This window comes from Zalophus californianus, chromosome 1 (assembly GCF_009762305.2).
Source record: "Zalophus californianus isolate mZalCal1 chromosome 1, mZalCal1.pri.v2, whole genome shotgun sequence".
NCBI lineage: Eukaryota > Metazoa > Chordata > Mammalia > Carnivora > Otariidae > Zalophus > Zalophus californianus.
In genome coordinates, this window is record NC_045595.1 from 55,752,789 (window position 1) to 55,771,767 (window position 18,979).

Here is an 18,979-nt window from a genome sequence, read left to right on the forward strand (position 1 = left end):
AGTACCTCACCTTTCCTATCTCAGTCTGCCCATCTGCAGAATGGGGGAGTCACGTGACCCACCGTGCCAGGTGCCAGCATTGTGCGGGATTTAAGACCCTGGCACCTATAGATTAGGGCCATCAGAAAGCATCACTTCACTCCTCCCAGGAGGCTCATGTGCCCATCTTAGATGAAGATGAGCTCAAGGAATTGGGGATGCATGCACTAGACTTTATTCTTGGTGCAGTATAGTGGGGAGATGTAGAGAAGAATGGGGAGATGCTATTGGTGAAATTGCTAATCCAAGCTCACCATTTTGACTCTAGCTATGAAATGTGTCTGCCAGTCTGTCCACTTCTCACCACCTCCACCACCACCTCCTGTTCAAAACCTCCATCTTTAGAGAATTGTTGCCCAGACAGCTACATCAGCCTCCTCATGTACCCCTGCCTCCCCAGCCACACAGTCATCCAGCGTAACATCTTCCCAGCATTGTTCTGATCGTGGCAGCCCCCTGTGTAAAATCCTGTTGTGGTTTCCTATTCTTCTGGGAATAAAATACGGACAGGCCCCCTGGTCCTTTATAGACCTCGGTGATCTGCACCCAGACCCCATATCACCTCTACCCCAGCCCCTCTGCCTTTCTCTTGACTCCTCAAGCATGCCAAAGCCCTTTCCACCTCCAGGCCTTTGCCCTGGCTTGTCACCTCTGCCTGGATGCTCTCCTGTCCTTCCATTCCTGGCTCACATGTCACCTCCCCAGAGAAGCTTTCAGGACACCCCTGTGTCCTGGGCATAGACTGCCCACCCCTATCTGCCCCTTACCTTGCTGGATTTTTCTTATCACTTCACTACCTCAGGGCATATTCTCTATTTGTTCATTTGTGCAGCACTGTGTGACAATTCAGCCCTGAGGCCACCTTCTTGGTTCTTTTGCTAGCTGCCCCATTTTCTAGCTATGGACCTTGACCAAACAGCAATGATGATAGTGTCTGTTCCGTAGGCTGTGTCCCATAGGTTGAGATCATTTATTCCCCACGAAGCATTCAGAACTGTGCCTGGCACACAGGGTGTGCTCCAGAAATGATAGTTGTGGGTGTTGCTGTCATCTATCTCTTGGGCCAGAAGGCAGCTCTGTGAGGAAGCAGAGGCCTCTGACACAGCACCTGGCACGTGGAGGGCATGGCTGACCACAGATGGGCACAGAGGCTGTGGGGTCTTCCCTGGATACTAGGTACCTGCCCTTAACTCCCTCTGGAGCAGGACATGGAGAAGGGTGAGAGGGAGAAGCTTACAAGAGATAGCAGGTAACCTGCATATACCAGCGTTATGCAGGTCTTCATTCAGATGCCACCTCCTCTAGGAGGCCTTCCTTGACCATCAAGATTGGTCACCTGTGCTGATGTCTTTACAGCACTTACCATTCTCAGAAGTGACATTGCTTACTTTTGCAAGGATGTGTCCAATATCAGTCTTCTCCCTGACCCTGGGGGTGTCCATGGAATCCAGGCCTGTCATTCGTCTTCTCCTGGGGCACCCCCAGGGCCTGGCACACAGCAGGAGCTCAGGAAACACATGAAGCAATGCACCACCCTGAAGCTCCTCTCTACCCTGTGTGCCAGCAGTAGCTCTGAGCCCCTCAGGACAAGGCCTGGGTCTTATTTCTCTTCTGACTCCCAGGTCTGGGTTGTACCACGCTCACGGGAAGCACTCTGTTCCCTCCCGTTGTGTGAGTGAATGCTTTTCATTCTGACCCTGATACAAGACTGAACATTCATTCCTGCACATTTTCCATTTTAACCCATTTTAGCCTGGCATTCTGTTGGTTCTCCTTTCCACCTTTGCATTGGCTTCAAATGGGATACAAATGCTGATTAGGTCAAGGCCTAGGGAAGACCCCTTCCTCACAGCATGATTCAAGAGGACTTGTTCCCAGGGTCTGTTCTGTAGAACGGTAGGGTCCACTCCCTCCCTCCCTCTCTCCCTTCTGCTTCTCTCCCTCCCTCCCTCCAGCAGCTTCTCTGGAGAAACATAAGGGGGTTCGTTGGATGATAAATTGGGGAACTCAGAATGCTATGCTCCCTGCTCAAGGTCAGCCAGAATGCCCACCCACATATTAAAGGCTCTGAAAAGTCTTATGGGCAGGAGAGCAGCTTGACTAGGCTTCCTCTGGAGGGACCATTCATTTCTGACCTTGGACTCACTGACCATCTGGTGGAGCTGCTCTTCAGAGGCCCCCACACCAAAACCCACCACCACTCTGGAGACTCTCACAGATTGACCATGCTCCTAACGTGGGTTTGGAACGAACCAGGAATTGACCTAGGTGTATTCACTCACCACATCCTCCATCTTTCCAGCAGAGGCACGTCCTAGTTCTGACATTGGCATGCACAGTGAAACATATTCTGGTCAGCATTACCCTTGAAAGTCCCTTAAATCAGCCACAAAGTTCAGAATACTTGGTTTTCTACTGTAAAGCATTCATATGAATGTATAATGTATAGGTCGTAATGCACAGTATAGAAGGAAGGGTGTGCGTCTAAATTATAAGTACACATGTTAGAGTTCTTTTGTTTGTTGATTCCATATATAAGTGAGATCATACAGTATTTGTGTTTCTCTGTCTGACTTAGTTCACTGAGCATAGTGTCCTGAAAGTCCATCTGTGTTCTCACAAATGGCAAGAGTTCCTTCTTTTTTATGGCTGGATAATATCCCATTATCTATCACATTTTCTTTATCCATTAATATACACTTAATGTACAATGTATCCATTGATGTACACAAGTTGTTTCCACATCTTGGCTTTTGCAAATAAGGCTCCAGTGAACACAAGAGTGCAGGTCTCTTTCCAAGAGAATGATTTCGTTTTCTTTGGGTATGTATCCAGAAGTGGGATTGCTGGATCATATGGTCATTCTATTTTTAATTTTTTGCGGAAACTCCATACTCTCTTCCATAGTGGCTACACAAATTTACATTCCCACGCATACAGTATTTTCTTTTTTCTTTTTTTTTTAAACGAATCTTTTTTTTAAAAGATTTTATTTATTTATTTGAGAGAGAGAGAGATAGAGAGCATGAGAGGGGAGAGGGTCAGAGGGAGAAGACTCCCCACTGAGCGGGGAGCCTGATGTGGGACTCGATCCTGGGACTCCGGGATCATGACCCGAGCCGAAGGCAGCCGCTTAACCAACTGAGCCACCCAGGCGCCCTCACGCATACAGTATTTTCATTTATTTTCCTTTAGGGGCTTTTGGTTGAATTCATATAATTTAAATGCTCATGGGATCACACACCACAAGCGCCCCCTGCCCCACCGTGTGTCCACCCATTCATTCATTTATCTGTCCCGCAGATATTTCCTAGAATCTTCTGTGTGGTAGACTGATGAATCGACCACAGGCTCTGCCCTCAGGGTGCTCACGGTTTGGTGGGGACAGGCAGTGAGGCCGGGGCTGAAATGTGCTCTGGGATCTGATAGGAGAGGAGAAGGCAGTGGGCAGAGGAGCAGGCAGGCTGTAGGTGGGCTGGTCCACAACCGAGGGAGAGAAGGCTGTGGCAGGGGAGAAGCCATGAAGAGAGGCTTGCAGGTGTGACCCAGCCCAGAGCCAGGGTATCCAGAGTGGCCCAGGCTCCCTGGGCTCTAGGGTGTGGGGAGTGCAGAAAGGGGCTGCAGAGAGAGGTGGACGTGTATCAGTCCGGCAGGGCTTTGCCTGGGAGGGGAGCTGTCGGAAGAATTTCTTTCCCCTGTGTCAGGGGAGAGACAGGATGTGGGAAGATAATCACATTCTTAGCACATATAGAAATTTGCAATGTCCCCAGCATCATTGTCAACAAAGAAATGGTGATTTCCCACCGTGTGCTCCTGGGGACTGCTGCATTCTTTTCCAGATACTCACGACCTCCTGTTTGGTACTCTCCCGCCGGAATTTTTCCAGGGATGGGCACAAATGACCTAGGATTCAGGCCCGGGGAGAGGATTACCACCCTCCTGTGTCTGCAAACTGGCTGACTTGGAAGCATTGCTGGACTTCCGCTCCAGTGGCTTTTGTCACCACTTCTTGAGGGCTTGGTCGCTTGAGCAGCTCCCCCTGTCTCCCTGGGGTGACCTGCTGGGCCTCGGATCCCTCCTCTGGGAATCCGCGCCTCATACAAATGGCTCCATCTTTTCACCCGTTTCGGGCAGTGGAAGAGACTGGAGCACATGTGTGTGAGCTAATGACTGCTTGGAGGGATGGATTCGAAGGCTTTCCAGGGAGTGAGAGAGACCCAAGCAAGGGGCGGGCCAGCCCCACTTTCTCTCTGCCCTTTCTTAACAATACGCCATCTTGCCCGAGCGAAAGACCTATTCTTTCCCTAGTCTTGCTTAGGACGCAGCTAACAAAGGACTTTTTGTCTCGTTTGCATTTTTTCTGCAAGCCTCCGTTCATCCTGGGTTTTAGCTCTCCTGACGCTATTCTTTGAGATGAGTCTTTTGTTCTAATGTTCTCTTTCCAGCTTTCATATGGTGGACAGACAGACACGCACTCACATGCTCACACGCTTTTACATGCACTGTCATTCATTGGTCAACTGTGGAGGCTTCGCAGAGAAACAATCCAGCTCCCCACAACCTAGTGGGAAGAGACAGAATTCAGTTCAGCACAAAGTAAGGAAAGTGAAGGCGCCGGGCCACAAGCAGAGGGAGGGGACATCAGGAAGGTCCCTCAGAGAGGGGACGCTGGAGCTGCGCCCTGAAGGATAGGGTTAAACAAGCATGCATCTCGGAAGGGCTACAGTTTACTGATCCCTTACCTGGTGTGGACCGAGTCTGTCGTGTGCTTTGGTTTTTCCATCCAAACAACCTTAGAAGGTCATCGTATTCCCAGTTTGCAAAGGAAGAAACTAAGGTCTAGGGAGGTCAATTAACTCACCCACGGCCCTGCCACTGGCCAGTGGAGCCAGGATTCGAACCCAGGGCCTCCAGGGCCCTGCTTCTGACCACTGGGCTACATTGCCCCTCAGCAGGCAGGTGGGAAGAAGGGCACGTCCAGGCTGAGGGAACAGCATGCACAAAGGCATGGAAGCAGGAGGGGCAGATGTTGACCCTTTGTGGATGGTCAGCGGTGTGTGTGTGGCTTTGCCCAGTGGGAAGAGAGACCCTTGGTTGGAGCCGAGACAGGGGAGAACTGTGGGCCTATTACCTTAACCAGCCTGAGCCCAGACAGGTACTCCCTACACCCCCAATTCTTCCGATTGTTCATCGAGAGGCTCTCTGCTTCCTCTGGATGGAGACAGCCAGCTGTGGCATTCTGAGCCCAGAAGGGCTGTGAGCCGCCATGCCACGGGACTGGCAAAAGCAACCTTTTTCCATCTGTATATTTTCCAAATCATCATATATTTCAGCTCGTGTCACTGCAGATTGCTCACTCTCTGACCCACTGGCTTTAAATAGCAAAAGAAAAAAAAAATACAATGCACTTTGTGGTTTCCAGTAAGATACCGTAAATACACCCAGATAATATTCCGGTGCAAGCCATTTACAGCGATTGCACAGGGCGGTGGAATGGAATCTTTCGGGCAGGCTTGCTCATCAGTTTATTTCCTCTGTACCCGCTGGATCGTTACGAAGCTGGGCTGTGTGGAGGGCATCAGCCAGTCTCCCCATTTTCTCCTCAGTGATAACACGGTTCTTTACTGAGCACCTTCTGGGGGTCTGGGCTCTTTACCCAGAGGTTGCACTGACTCTTCACAGCAACTTGGCAGTGTCCTCCTCGTGGTTCCCATTTCACAGATGGGCAAGCCGAGACTCAGGGAGGCAGAGTCCTTGCTCAGGGTCGCCCAGCTGAATGAGGAGTAGAGCTGAAGCCAGCCACCTGAGCTTCTGGATGGAAAATTTACCTGCACTGAGAATTAAGGAGGATGGGGTGGAGGTGAGAGTGGGGACCCCATGCTGGGAGCCAGGAGAGCCTGGTTCTAGTCCCCCTGGTCTCACCGAGTCACTGATGACCTTGGGCAAGTCTCCTGGTCTCCATGAACCTATCATTCCAAGAGGAACCCATGGGCTTTATGTCTGTGGCTCTGGGAGTCTATTCTCTGATTCTGGGGACATGTGAGGCCTCTGTGCAGGGCAGGATGGTGGAGCCAGCTTCAGCTCCCCTGTGCCCCTGACTCACCTGCTTTTGCCACTGGGCTAGGCCACGGCGGGGTCATCACATGGGCCACCCCTGGGCCTGGAACCCTCTCTCCCCACAGAGAGAGCCGCATGGCTGCCCTCTGAGCTCTAAAGTCACCACCCCAGGTGCCCCCTGCTCTCAGCACTGCCCTGTTTTATGTTCTTCTGAGTCCTCAGCTGCCACTGAGTAATGTGATCTTGCTGTCTGTCCCCCTACGAAGGCAAGATCATGTCTGAATCTCTCCTCTCGGTGGCCCCAGCCCCCAGCACAGTGCCTGGCACCTAGTAGGTGCTCAAGAAATATCTGTGGAGTGAAGACAGGGCACATGGCCTGGTCAAGGAGGTTTGATGGAGGTTCTTCCTCTGCTCGTGGGTAGGAGGGACAGATGGGCAGTCCAGGCAGAGAGGGGGTAGGTCTGTTCTTGGAGGGTACATGGTCAGCAATGGCCAAGCCCAGTGTGGGCTGCTCACTGGCTTCCTGTGGGGACCCAACAAAGAGCCTGGGCTGGAGTCAGTAGGCCTGAGTGGGCATCATGACCTTGGGGAAGAAGAGTGGGTTAGACTCTGGAGTGGAGCAATTTGGGCTTAAATCCTGGCAGGTTGCATCACCTCTCTAGGCCTTAGTTTCCCCATATAAAAATGGAGATGGTAATGGTCCACACCTCATAGGGCAGTTGCCAGGATTGAGTTGATCTATATTGAGTGCTTAGGGGAGAGCCTCGAAAATAGTAAGCATTTTATGACTTTGCTTATTATGAACTGTGCCATTGGGCATAGTCTCTGCAGCAATAAAACAGACATCCTAGACACACTCTTGCAGATGTCTCATAAGAGACAAGCAAAGTGGCATTCGGGAAATTACCCAACTGGAGGGGCTTCCTCAGGCAGCTGAGACAGGGGCTGTGCTGGGAGTCCCGAGCATGGTCAGGGTCTAGAGCAGTCCCCCGGAGTGGTTGGAGACAGCAGGTGACTTCCAAGTTTGCATCCTGGTTCTGCCTGGGCAAGTCCCTTTTCTGAGCCTCAAAATAAGGAGCTGTTACTCATCTGGGATGGGTGCAGAAGGCACGAATAGATGGAGTATAACATAGCATCTCACCCTGAGAGTCTGAGGTTTTAAGATTTTGGGACCCTTGGGGCACCTGGGTGGCTCAGTCGGTTAAGCAACTGCCTTCAGCTCAGGTCATGTTCCTGGGGTCCTGGGACTGAGCTCCACTTCGGACTCCCTGCCCAGTGGGGAGTCTGCTTCTCCCTCTGCCTCTGCCCCCGACTCATTCTCGTTCTCTCTCTCTAGTGCTCTCTCTCTCTCAAATAATTTTTTTTAATTAAAAAAAAAGATTTGGGGGTCCTTTTCTACCTTCTTCTTGCCATCAAAACCTGTTCTTAGCTTAGCAAGCCATCTGATTTCAATGGTCTTATAAATTATTTGTTGATACGTTTTAACTGATAACTGAATGGCATCTCTTGACAGAAATAAAGGCATTTTGATAAGCATCCATGCCTTAAGCCAAAGGAATCTCTGTTACCCGTGGGCTTTCAGATGCAGCGAGGAGCCAGGAAGGGAGGTGGGTGGGACTGAGAAAGGACACTTGGGCCTGGAGTCCCAGTTCTGGCCAGTTTGTAGGTGGGTGGCCTCAGTGAATCATGTCTACCTCTCAGAGTCTTGGTCTCCTCATCTGTAATACTGTGGAGCATGGTGCCTACCAATGGGGCTTTTGTGAGATACCACAGATAGCCACGTGTGGGTCTGGCCCATAGTAGGTGCTCAGCACCCTTCTCCCCCCACCTCAAACCCTGCAAACCCCCCCACCCCTCAGCCTCTGGCTAACTCTGCGGATACCCTGGGGGAAGTAGGCTGAAAGGACCGAGTTCTCCACTGCTCCCCTCTGCCCGTCAGACCCTCTCTGAACCTCACCTGGGGTGGTTTTCCTAAGGAAGAGGTGAACATATTTTTCCGAAGTGCCTAGCAGGGAGCCTGGCAAATAAGCCCTAAATAAAGGTCATGTGGTCCTTGGCCACTCTTTGGAGCCTTCATTGATTCATCCATTCATCCATCCATCCATCCATCCATCCATCCATCCATTCAGGCAACAGAATTTACCGAGTACCTACTATGTGTCAGGCTCCAGGGACCCAGTGGGGAACATGACAGAATGCTTGCCCTCAAGGAAATGATATTCCAGCGGGAGTGGTAGGTGTGTGAGGAACAGACGACCAACAGATAAATCTAAAATGGCAGGAGGGCTATGGAGAAAACTAGATCGGGGCGTGGAGGGAGTTCTGTACCTCTCGACGGTGTGCCTGTAAGTTCCTCAATTATAATCACTGTAACACTTGCTAGCGTTATTTAAGCACCAGCTAAGTGCTTGGTGGTATATATTTCTTCCTACAGAGTAGGTGATACTAACAGACATGGACATGGAGGGGCAGAGAGGTTAAGTGACTTGCCCAAGGTCATCCAGCTTCTGGCAGGGTTGCAGCTGGAATGCAGGCCTGCTCATTCATTCATCCCTCACACCTTGTGGTGGGAGCTGTAAAAAAAAGTAAGCAAGACAAACATGGTCCCTGTCCTCTTGTGAATCTGAAGCATGGCTGAGCAGACAGACAGACTGGGCTGGATCAGCCCTATGCACTTACCTCTGTGGGAGGCTGTCTTGTCCTCCAGGGCATCATGGAGCACCGTGAGGCAAAATGGGACTCGGTAGTAATAATAACAAAAACAACCACGATGGTTGGCATTTCCCGAACTCTTACTACGTGCTGGACTCTGTGCACTTCCCCTCATTCAGTGATTCAGTCTACTTGCGTAGCCCATGATGCATAGATGCTGTCATTGTGCCCATTTCACAGAGGAAGCAGCAGAGGCTTTAAGAGGTTAACAGACCTGACGTGAGCTATGCAGCCAGCCTGATGCCCAGGCCAGTTTCCTCAGTGGTCAGGTGGGCGGTGGGGGAGAAAGGGAGGTGGGACTGGGCAGGGCCAGTCTAATGTTGGTGGGCAAGCCCAATGTCAAGGTCAATGGCAGGGGTTCACAGTGACCCTTTAGCATCCAGAGGCATTGGACTTGAGCAGCCAGTACCTGGGTTCCCGGGAGCTCTGAAGCCACAGGCTTTGCTTCTCTGGGTGTTGAGGTGAGGGCCAGCTTGGCAGGGAGGGGAAGGCCATAGCCCATGGTGGCACTTCACTCTGGTGTGGGGGGGTCCACCTTGAACTCAGGGGAGTTAACATGAGTCAGGGTGCAGCTGCCCTTCCCCAACCGAAGGGAGTGTGCCTGGGAACAGAAGCCATGTTTAGTTAGCTGTCTGCCCCTCACCACGTGCATCATCTGCATCACCGTGCGCTGCTCAGGGGGCTCGGAGAGACCAGGGCACCATCACCCACCGTGGAGTAGAGTAGCTACACACAAAATTACCGCAAAGTGTGCTGGTCCTGCCCCTCCTCACCCTGCCTCTGGCCCCACCCCAGGGAGGAGTCTGGAAGAAAGGCAGGGCTCAGATGACAGGCCTGGCTGCCCGCCTCCTCCTCAATTTGCATACTCCATTCTTGGTCTGATAAAGGGGACACAGTCTCCTTTCAGCTTCGGGAGCCTGCCGGTGGTGCCCGCTGCACCTCAAGTCATTTAATCCCCGGGGATCGTTCTTGACCTGTATGGGGTGTCTCGAGGCCGAGTCTGCAGCTCAGCTCTGCTGCCTACCGGTTGGGTGGCCTGGACAAGCCGGACCTTTCTCTTGGCCTCGGTTCCTTCAACCATAAATGAAGATCAATGTAGCTTCTGACTCTTTACCTTCCCAACCTCTCATAAAGAACCGTTACTACCGTCATCAATAGAAATTGTAATAAATCTGATATTTATTGGGGCCCCTTCTATCCCAGGCCCTGTACAAAATGCTTTACCTGTTAGTTTTTCTAATCCTCCCAGCTCCCCGAAGGAAGTTGGTGGTTGCCATCCCTATTTTATAGCAGAGGAACTGGAGCGCAGAGGGTTTAGGTGACTCACCTGAGGTCACACAGCTGGGAAGTGGCAGGGACAGGGATGACCCTGGGCCCCTCACCCTGTTCTCTGCATACCCTCTATCTGATGATTCTTTTCTTTGATGTCACCGAGGGTCTAATCTCACTGTTGGCTGTCTCCAGTATATTACTTTCTTGTGTGATTGTCTGTGCTGTGAGCTGGTATCTGGGGGCTTTGTCTTTGCTTCTCCAGGGGTCTTAGGGAATCACCAGCGTGGGGCCAGTCTTCCCCCTTGACTTGGGAGCCCCTGAGCACGCAGAGGGACAAGTCGGAGCCAAATCGCAAAGGCAGGGACGAGGCTCCCAGTTCCTAGGAGATTCTGGTTTCCTCACCCCTCACCCTCCCACCTCCTGTTCTGGCCATATCAGACCCGCTTGCTTGTTGTCTAGCTTTGCTGGGTGTGTGTGTGTGTGGGGGTGTGATTTTCCCAATCTACCCTCTTTCGGGGGTATCCATCAAGTCCTAGCTCCTTTCCAATGTCCTGCCTTGGTGGGACTCAAGGCCCAATCACTGGTCCTTGAGGCCTTAATTTGTCAGCTCCCTTTTCTGCAGAGCCCAGCCACATGAGATGACCACCTTCTGTTCCTTCTTACTCTGCTGGTGATCAGTTCTGTCTCCAACACGTGGCCCTTATGGGTTCCCTTGCTTTCCCATGAGCCCAGCCATGCATTGGAAGATCTTATTCAGCATTTCTTCATTTCACATAAGTGTTGTCAGGTACCCAGCCTGCCCGGAGGTAGAGTCTGTGCATGTGTCCACCCTGTGGCTGCCTCCTATCGAGGCTGCTTTGTGCCCAGCCCTCTGCAGGGCACGTGTGACACACATATGGTTTCTAACACCAATACGATCGATAATGTGTGCAGGGTCAGGAACATGGTAGGTGCTCAAATCATGCCCTTCTCCACACCCCCGAGGTTGGGATGCAGTTAAAAGGAGAGAGTGCCCAGGGTAGGGGTGTTTGTTGAGCTGGGTACTGGGCTAAGCATGTCGCACACACTCCTGTAACTTCTCGGGAGCCGCCGAGGAACTTGCCTAAGCCACGGGCAGGAAATGGTGGAGTTGGGATTGGAAGCCGTATGTGAACAGGGGTGCCAGGGATGGGCTGGCACGGAGTGTCAAAGCAAAGGACCCTGGTATAGTAAAGCCATCCGACAGGTGGAGAGGCCTGCACGTCTGCAGAGAGGGAGAGAGCAGGAGTTGGGAGGGGGGCAGGTTGTTTGTGTCTTAGCCACCTGGGTGAGGGAGGCCTGGAGGTGGATGACGGGTGGATGGGGAAATCTTCTACCTGAGTGTGGGTCAGCGTGACCTGAGGCCTGAAGCAGCTTGGAGGCTGCCCCACCCACTCCTCACCCACTGATGAGGTCATCTGCATCCCAACGTGCTGGAACCCTTTCCCCTGCCCCTTCCTGAATGGTCAGCCCTGCCTCATCTGCCTGCTCTCGGGCATGTGGGGCCTCTTCCTCCCGGGAGCCCTCCCGGAACCTCCACCCTACCCCACTGTGAAAGCGAACTTGCTGAGGGCTCACTTGGGGCTTCCCATGCCTGGGTTCATCTTCATCCTGTACAGCAGACACTGCTCTCGAACCCATTTTGCGGATGGAGAGACTGAGGCTCAGAGAGGCTAAGAGGCAGGGTGGCAGCGCCACTGTGCCCAGCTACTCAGGACCCTCCCACTCCCATTTAAAGCCCTGGCACCATCCTGCAGAACCTTTGCACATCCTTATTGGCAGCTCCCAGCCTCCCGGCAGGACCATCTCCAAATACCTGGGAAGACCTGTGGGAAAACACAGCCTCAGTGCTCCCCCAACCCTCCCCCTGTTGAACCTTCCTGTCCAGGTTCCTTCCTGCCCCTTTCCACCCTGACTGGGCAGTGCCTCTCCCCTTCCCCAGCCCTTGCCTTCTGTATCAGACTGATGCCTGAGGACACAGACGTGAATGGGGGCCAGGTCCCAGCCTTCTCTGGAGAGGCTCACAGTCTAGTGAGTGGGCCATGGAGAAGAGGAGGGGCTGGACCTATAAACAGCAGGTGACGCACAACAATAATAATAGGGACTGTGAGCATACGACCCGCTGTGTCAGGCAGGTGCCATGAACCAGGCATGGAGCTGACAGCTTGACACACACAAACTCTTACTGCTCTCTGTCATTGCTCTGAGAAAGGTACAATCGCTCTGTCCCCATTTTACAGCTAAGGAGACTGAGGCACAGGGAGGGGTCGCAGTTGGCTGAAAGTCACAGAGCCAGGGATTGATGTTCCTGGGATTTAAGTCCAGGCCCCTAGCCCCAGAGCCTGTGCACACCGTAGGTGTTTAAGAAATGCTGCTTTGTGCTGTGTTGCCGGATGCTGTGAGCGTGTGCGTGTGCGCAGTTTACACGGCCACATCAAGGGTGGTGGGACGTGGGTGGGAATCGACAGAGGGGTCCCCTCATCCGACCTTCCAGAGGCCGGACGACCGACCCTGCATGGCCCAGCTGACGCCCCAAGGGCATTCGGTGACGGGATTGGGTGGGTGTGTGCCTGCGGCGGGGGGGGGGGGGGGGGGGGGGGGGGGGGGGGGGGGGGGGGGGGGGGGGGGGGGGGGGGGGGGGGGGGGGGCAGGCAGTGTCATCAGCCCACGATGGAGCTTTCCGGGGGGTCAGGAACGGTGCTCAGTGAGCCCAGCTCCCCCTTCGTAGCCAGGCCTGGCCTTCTCCTGGGGTGCCCTGGATTTGACCCCCGTCTTCCCACTCTTGTCCTCACAGGGAGCCGGGAGGCTGCCTTCACGTATGCCATCATCGCTGCCGGCGTGGCCCACGCCATCACAGCCGCCTGCACCCAAGGCAACCTGAGTGACTGTGGCTGCGACAAGGAGAAGCAAGGCCAGTACCAGCGGGACGAGGGCTGGAAGTGGGGTGGCTGCTCTGCCGACATCCGCTACGGCATCGGCTTCGCCAAGGTCTTTGTGGATGCCCGGGAGATCAAGCAGAATGCCCGGACTCTCATGAACTTACACAATAACGAGGCAGGCCGAAAGGTAGGCAGCCAGGGAGGGGAGCCGGGCAGCTCTTGCAGACGTGCTGGAAAACAGCTTTTCCCTAATGGCTGGTGTTGGGTATCTGGTGGCGAGCCACAGCCTCATTCTGCTCGACTCTGTTGTCCATTTGCTGCTGGTCAGGATCCGCGTATGGCATGAAGCGTGTCAGTTACTGGAGAGATTGAATAACTGAATCTCTGTTAAAATCAATTGGATGTAACTCAGCAAGATGGAAAGAGGGAGGGATGGATATGAAGTCTTATCCTTGGGTCCACAAAATCAGCCATACAAAACTCTGACCATGGGCACGGGTTGAGGTGAGTTCAGTAGGAATCATCCCTGTGGAACAGCTGCCAAGGCCACTAAAATGTCCTTGGTCACCTTAATCAAGATCTGGAGCTTAAAATAAGGGAGGTGACTGTTCCGTCTTTATTGCCTCCTCAGATCCTCCTGGATTCTGGGCTCAGCTTAGAAGAAAGTCAGGGATGTTTTGGGATATTTCTAGTGGAGGTGGCTGGAATAGAAAGGAGGCTGGACACTGTCCCATGAGGAGCTGGCTGTCTCAAGGCAAGGGAGCACAAGGGTCAGCAGGCCCAGAGTACAGAGTGAGGGCCCGTGAGGATTGAGGTCACAGAGAGGCAGGTCCTGCCAGTGTGAGGACAAGCTATAGCCACTGAGAAACAGATTGAGTTATCAAGAAAGTGAGCGCCCCGTCTCAGGAGGTATTCAAGTATAGGCAGCTTGACCAGGCATCTCGGGGCACCCAGGTTAGTGCTGCCTGGTGTGGGCAGTGTCCCGGGACAGAGGCCTGAGGTTGGGAATCGGTTCCGGAAGTGCCTGTGAAGGCCAAGGTGCTCGGAGCCCACCCTGGAGCTTGCAGGCCCCGGGGGTTCTGGGAGAGGAAAGTCTCTGGGGACGGGTTGGAGCTCCATGGCAAAGCCCCTGTGAGCCAGGGCAGACAGGGAGGGGGGCTCCATGCCGCCTGGGTGGGGGATGGACCACTGTAGGGACGAGACACATGTAGGCACCACCGGAGGCCACAGGGGCCGGGCAGAAGCAGGAGTGACAAGAGCAAGGGAGACCGCGCACAGCGCTATGGTGAACCAAGGAACCCGGGCCCCATTTACGAGACTCCAGCTTGGTTCCCACCTGCTGTGGCCGTGCAGGAACGCCAGCCTGCCGTGGCCAGACTCAGGGTTTACGTGTAATCTCTTCATTTTTAAGTGTTGGCATTGAGAACTGGTAGTCACTGGCAAACGCTTAAAAATTACAGAAAAGATGAAAAGAAAGACCACCAGAGGCTCAGACACCTCCATCTCCTGCAGAGTGTGGGCCTTGAGCTGCTCATTCTGGGGACAGATGATGATGTGGCACGGATCTTGTTCTGTGAGAACGCGACCGTGGAATGGCCGTCTTCTGGCTCTGGATGTATCAGCTCACTTAGTCCTTAAGGCGTCCCTGTGAATGGTCTTGTCATTGTCCCTGTTTCACCGGTGAGGACGTGGAGGCACAGAGCCGTGAAGCACACGCAGCAGTTCCCACGGCTAAGGAGCAAAGTCAGAATTCGAACCCAGCGCATCTGGCTCTCCGGCTGGCCTATTTGCTTCGCCGCATGGCTGCGGCCTGGTAGTCGGAGCGCGGGCCGCCTGGGTTCACATTCTGGCTCTGTCCTTCACGGGAAAGAAGCAGAGCTCTCAGGAGTGTCCTCAGGGCTGAGGTGGAGAGCACTTACCCCAGGGCCTGGCACGTAGTTTGTGCTGCCCAGCACAGGTTGGGTGTGATCACAAGTTGTGCAAACGTGTGTCACGTTTGAGGGAGTCTGGCGAGTGGTGTTGGGGGTAGCCTGCACACCTGCAGAGGTGCAAGCCCCCCTGGGGTGCAGAGGAATGAGACAGGCCAGCCGGCCCTTCCTGCTGCCCTCAGGCCCCCCACCCTCCGCCTCCGCCTCCTCTCCAGCCTCCTGCCACATCCCGTGTGTCAGAGCTGCCCAGGCAGCCTCGGTGAGTCACATGGGCAGAGCTGCTCACCTGGCCCGCCCCAGGATGATGTCCTGGGGTAAAGCGTAAGGCCCTGCTTATTCAGTCCCATGGCTGGGAGCTCCTGCCTGGGGCCAGCAGCCCCCTCCAGGGTTCTCCGCTGTTCATCCCTTCCTGTTTCTGTGGTCGGATCACTCCTTGGGGCTGAGGTCACAGCTCTCAGGCTCCCTCCTGCCCTAGCAGCTCTCACTCCCTGGAGGCGGACGGAAGGAAGGCAAGTGGCTTCCCTCTCCCGGCCTGTGCCTACCTGGCTGGGCCCCTGGGAGAACTAAAGGAGAGAATTTTTAGCCTGGGGTAAGAAAAGTTCTGTGTATATCACACGGGAGAAGGGTTTAGAAGCCACATCACTGGAGCAGCTATGAGGGCCGTAGTTGCTGTTCCAGGTGGCTCTTGGGTGATGCAGATGCTGGGAGTTGTCGGAGGTCATAAAACCAACCTCAGTGGGCTTCCTGGAGGAGATGGGCCCCCCAAATGAGTGAGGTTTGGCTAGACAGAGAAAAGAGGTAAAGATAACCCAGGTCTGGTGTGGGGACGTAGTGGCAAAGGCCCAGAGGTGGAGACTTAGGGCTAGTCGAGGGGCCCAGAGGGGCTGGTCTGTGGGTCCCAGAAGGTGTAACAGCCAGCAGCTGAGGAGCCTGCAAGGTCACTTGCCAGGCTAAGGAGTGAGGGCCTTGCATTCTGCCCTCAGATTTTCCTGTGGCTGCCTTCTTCTTACTGGTCCAGTTTCAGCTCAGATATCCTCTTCCCAGAGAAGCTTCCCTTTCAATTCCTTCCTAGCCTTTCTCAGATGTTGCCTTGTTCTGGGGCTTCCTCCTCTCCCTAGACCATAAGCCTGATGAGGACAGAGACCCTGTGTGTCTCATGCATGGCTACACACCAGAGCCTGGCATACAGAGGCATTCTACATACACACGGAGTGAAGAGTTGAGTACCGGATGGTCACTGGGGAGCCACTGATGGTTCTGGAGCAGAGGAGGTGCAGAAGTCATAGAAACAGACTCGGGGGAGGCCGAGTGAGGCCTTGGATAGGGTCAGGAACAGGGTCTGGGAAGAGAGCAGGCTGGGTCCAACTTGATGATTCTGAGCAGGAACGACTCTCCTAGCTCAGGGAAACGCAACTGAAGGGATGCTTACCACACCTACCAACCCCACTCTGGTTTGGGAGGACCCGTGAGGCTGTCTTCCTGGGGTAGCCATTCACCCAGGCACTGTATATTTTCCAGAGCCGAGGTGGAATTCGGGACTTCCCAGTGTACACAGGGAAAGACCCGAGCAACCACCAGTCTGGCCCCTTTGTGAGGTGCAAATGGAGGCCACCCAGGGCAGTGGCCCTACTACTCAGGCAGAGCACAGTGGGAAGGCAGCTTCCCAGCCTAGCCCTGTGCTGGCCAGACTCACACCCTGCTACAGGGCACCCTGAGTGCCCAGGCACACATCCAAGTGGTCAAAAGCAAGGACAGCCCCTTAGCCTGGAGTTAGTAAGGCTCGGTGTATATCAGCTCTGGGTCCCATCCCTATCTGAAGCCTCCATTTGGCCATCTGATCCCCGGTGCTGGTCAGGGCCATGCGAGGGCCCCAGGGGGAGATGCCCACAGGGTCCTGCAATGTGCTATTTGTAATTCAAAAGCGTGGGGTCTCACCGCAGGGCCTCCCCCACAATAGGCTTCCATGGGCCCCACGCACAGCAGAGGTGGGGAGCTGACAGGAGAGAGGGGGCCAGCCCACAGCCGCTCCTGGCTGAGCATCTTGGAAAGGATCACAGATGTGTTTATCACTGCTCCCTTGCTCTTGCTGTGAGAAGACAAGACTCAACCCGACCGCAGGCTCTGGGCTTGTCGGCAATGGTGAGAGAGAAAAGGGGGAGGAAGTCGGGGAAGGGGTATGTGTCCTAAGGGGCAGAGGTGGTGGCAGGCCCCGTGAGGGGAGACCCAGGGCAGCCCACCGCCTCACCTGGCAGATGAGGGAGAATAAAGGCCATGGGGCGCCCTGCCCTTACAGGTCTCCAGCTTGGGCGTGAGCCCGGGCAGAGCCAGGCGCTCACCTGCAGATGTGGGGCCTGGGCCTGGGGAGGTGGGGGCACCGCTGCGGGCCAGCAGGGCCTTCCCTCCCTACACCGTCTCATGCAGTTGTGTGGTCCCCAAGGTCGATTTAGAGTGGTCAGGTGAGAAGAAAGAGGTGGGGTGCCGACAGCTCTTTTGGGGAGGTGATTTTACAATTACAGTCTCTGCCTACTGGCATTTTAGGGCCATAATATTTATGGATTGAAATCCCAGACCGTTCAGGTTCGGATTGTAGGATATTGGTTCACATCCTCACACGGGGAGTTTGGAATCATAGGATCTTTGGTTGGGAGGGAGAGAGGTGTCGGAAGCGTTGGGCTGAAATCTTTGGATGGCGGAGTCTCTGGCTTTGCATGATTTCTTTCCAGCCTTTTGGGGAGATGAACTAGTCTGGAGACCTCTAGGAAGAAGGGACTCTTTAGCAGAGCTTTGAAGGATAAGTAAGTGTCCTACTCACAAGGCAGGTGGGAAGGAGGAGGGTAGTTCAGGCAGTGCGGGTGGCCGGTGTGGTGCTCTGTGTGTCCGGGAGAGAGGGGTAATAGGTGATGTACAGGCTGTACAGGGAGCTAGGACCAAATGCAGGGCCTTGAATGCCAGTTCAAGGAGTAAGACGTTCCCCTTCTGTAGGAGGTTCTTGAAGGGGCTTTGGTCGGGGAGTGTGTGGGCAGGGTTCCGGCCCTCTCTGGGGCAGAGTGGAGAACAGAGTGAAGGGGCAGGGCAGCAGCATGTGCCCAAACCTAGTGGGGGCCTCGGGGGAGTGCAGAGGGACAGCCATTTAGGAAGCAGAATAGAGGGCGCCTGGGTGGCTCAGTCGGTTAAGCGACTGCCTTCGGCTCAGGTCATGATCCTGGAGTCCTGGAATCGAGTCCCACATCGGGCTCCCTGCTCGGCAGGAAGTCTGCTTCTCCCTCTGACCCTCTTCCCTCTCGTGCTCTCTCTCTCATTCTCTCTCTCAAATAAATAAATAAAATCTTTAAAAAAAAAAAGGAAGTAGAACAGACAAGACCCATCTTGAGTTGTGCTTGGGATGGATGGGGGGATGCCACTTCTCACTGGGGTCAGGACCTGGGGTAGGGGAAGACCAGTCTCGGGGGGAATGATTAGGGTGACTTTGGGACGGGGACACCCTGTGGGCTGCAAATGGGGGTGCTCAGGGACATCCTGGACGCTTGGATCTTAATTGGAGAAAGGTCTTGGCTGGAGCCACTTCCCGGCAGCCACCAGCAGGAGGCAGTAACAGAAGCCTGGGCTTGGTAGGCTTGTCCAGAGGGAGGATTCAAGTGGGAAAGCAGGAAAGCTGGGCACAGCCCTGGGGAAATGAGCACTGGGCAGGAGGGCTCCGGGGAGCAAAAGAGCAGTCGTGGAAGTGGAAGGAGAGCCAGGGGCGGGCCTTTCTAGATGCATTCCCCTGCATGGGTTGAATGCCCCTCACGAGGGTGCAGAGAAGCCCAGCCTCTGCCAGGTCCCAGCTCTGGAACCCCAGCCAGGCGGCTAGGGGCCCCACCTCTCAGAGCCTCCACAAAGATACTGCACCTGGCAGGGCAGGCTGTCGGAGATCTTGCTGTGCAAAGGGAAGTGTGCCGGCAGCTCTGGGGGCCTTGAGGGAGGGAGGGGCCCCCAGCAATCCCTTCCTGGGAGTGTGGTGACTGAGCCCCAGAGAGGCAGCCCTGGGGATGGGGGCCCAGCTGGGACGGGGCTGGCCCTGCTGGAATGTGCCGC

General features: G+C 54.4%; 1 protein-coding gene across 1 annotated transcript in view; it reads left to right on the forward strand.

Moving 5' to 3' along the window:
- Positions 1 to 18,979, forward strand: part of WNT7A (Wnt family member 7A) — a 65,901-nt gene that overhangs the window by 11,763 nt on the left and 35,159 nt on the right. The window contains exon 3 of the mRNA XM_027585333.2: positions 12,893 to 13,164. Coding sequence (XP_027441134.1) covers positions 12,893 to 13,164 — 272 coding nt within the window. The remainder of the gene's footprint in view (positions 1 to 12,892; positions 13,165 to 18,979) is intronic.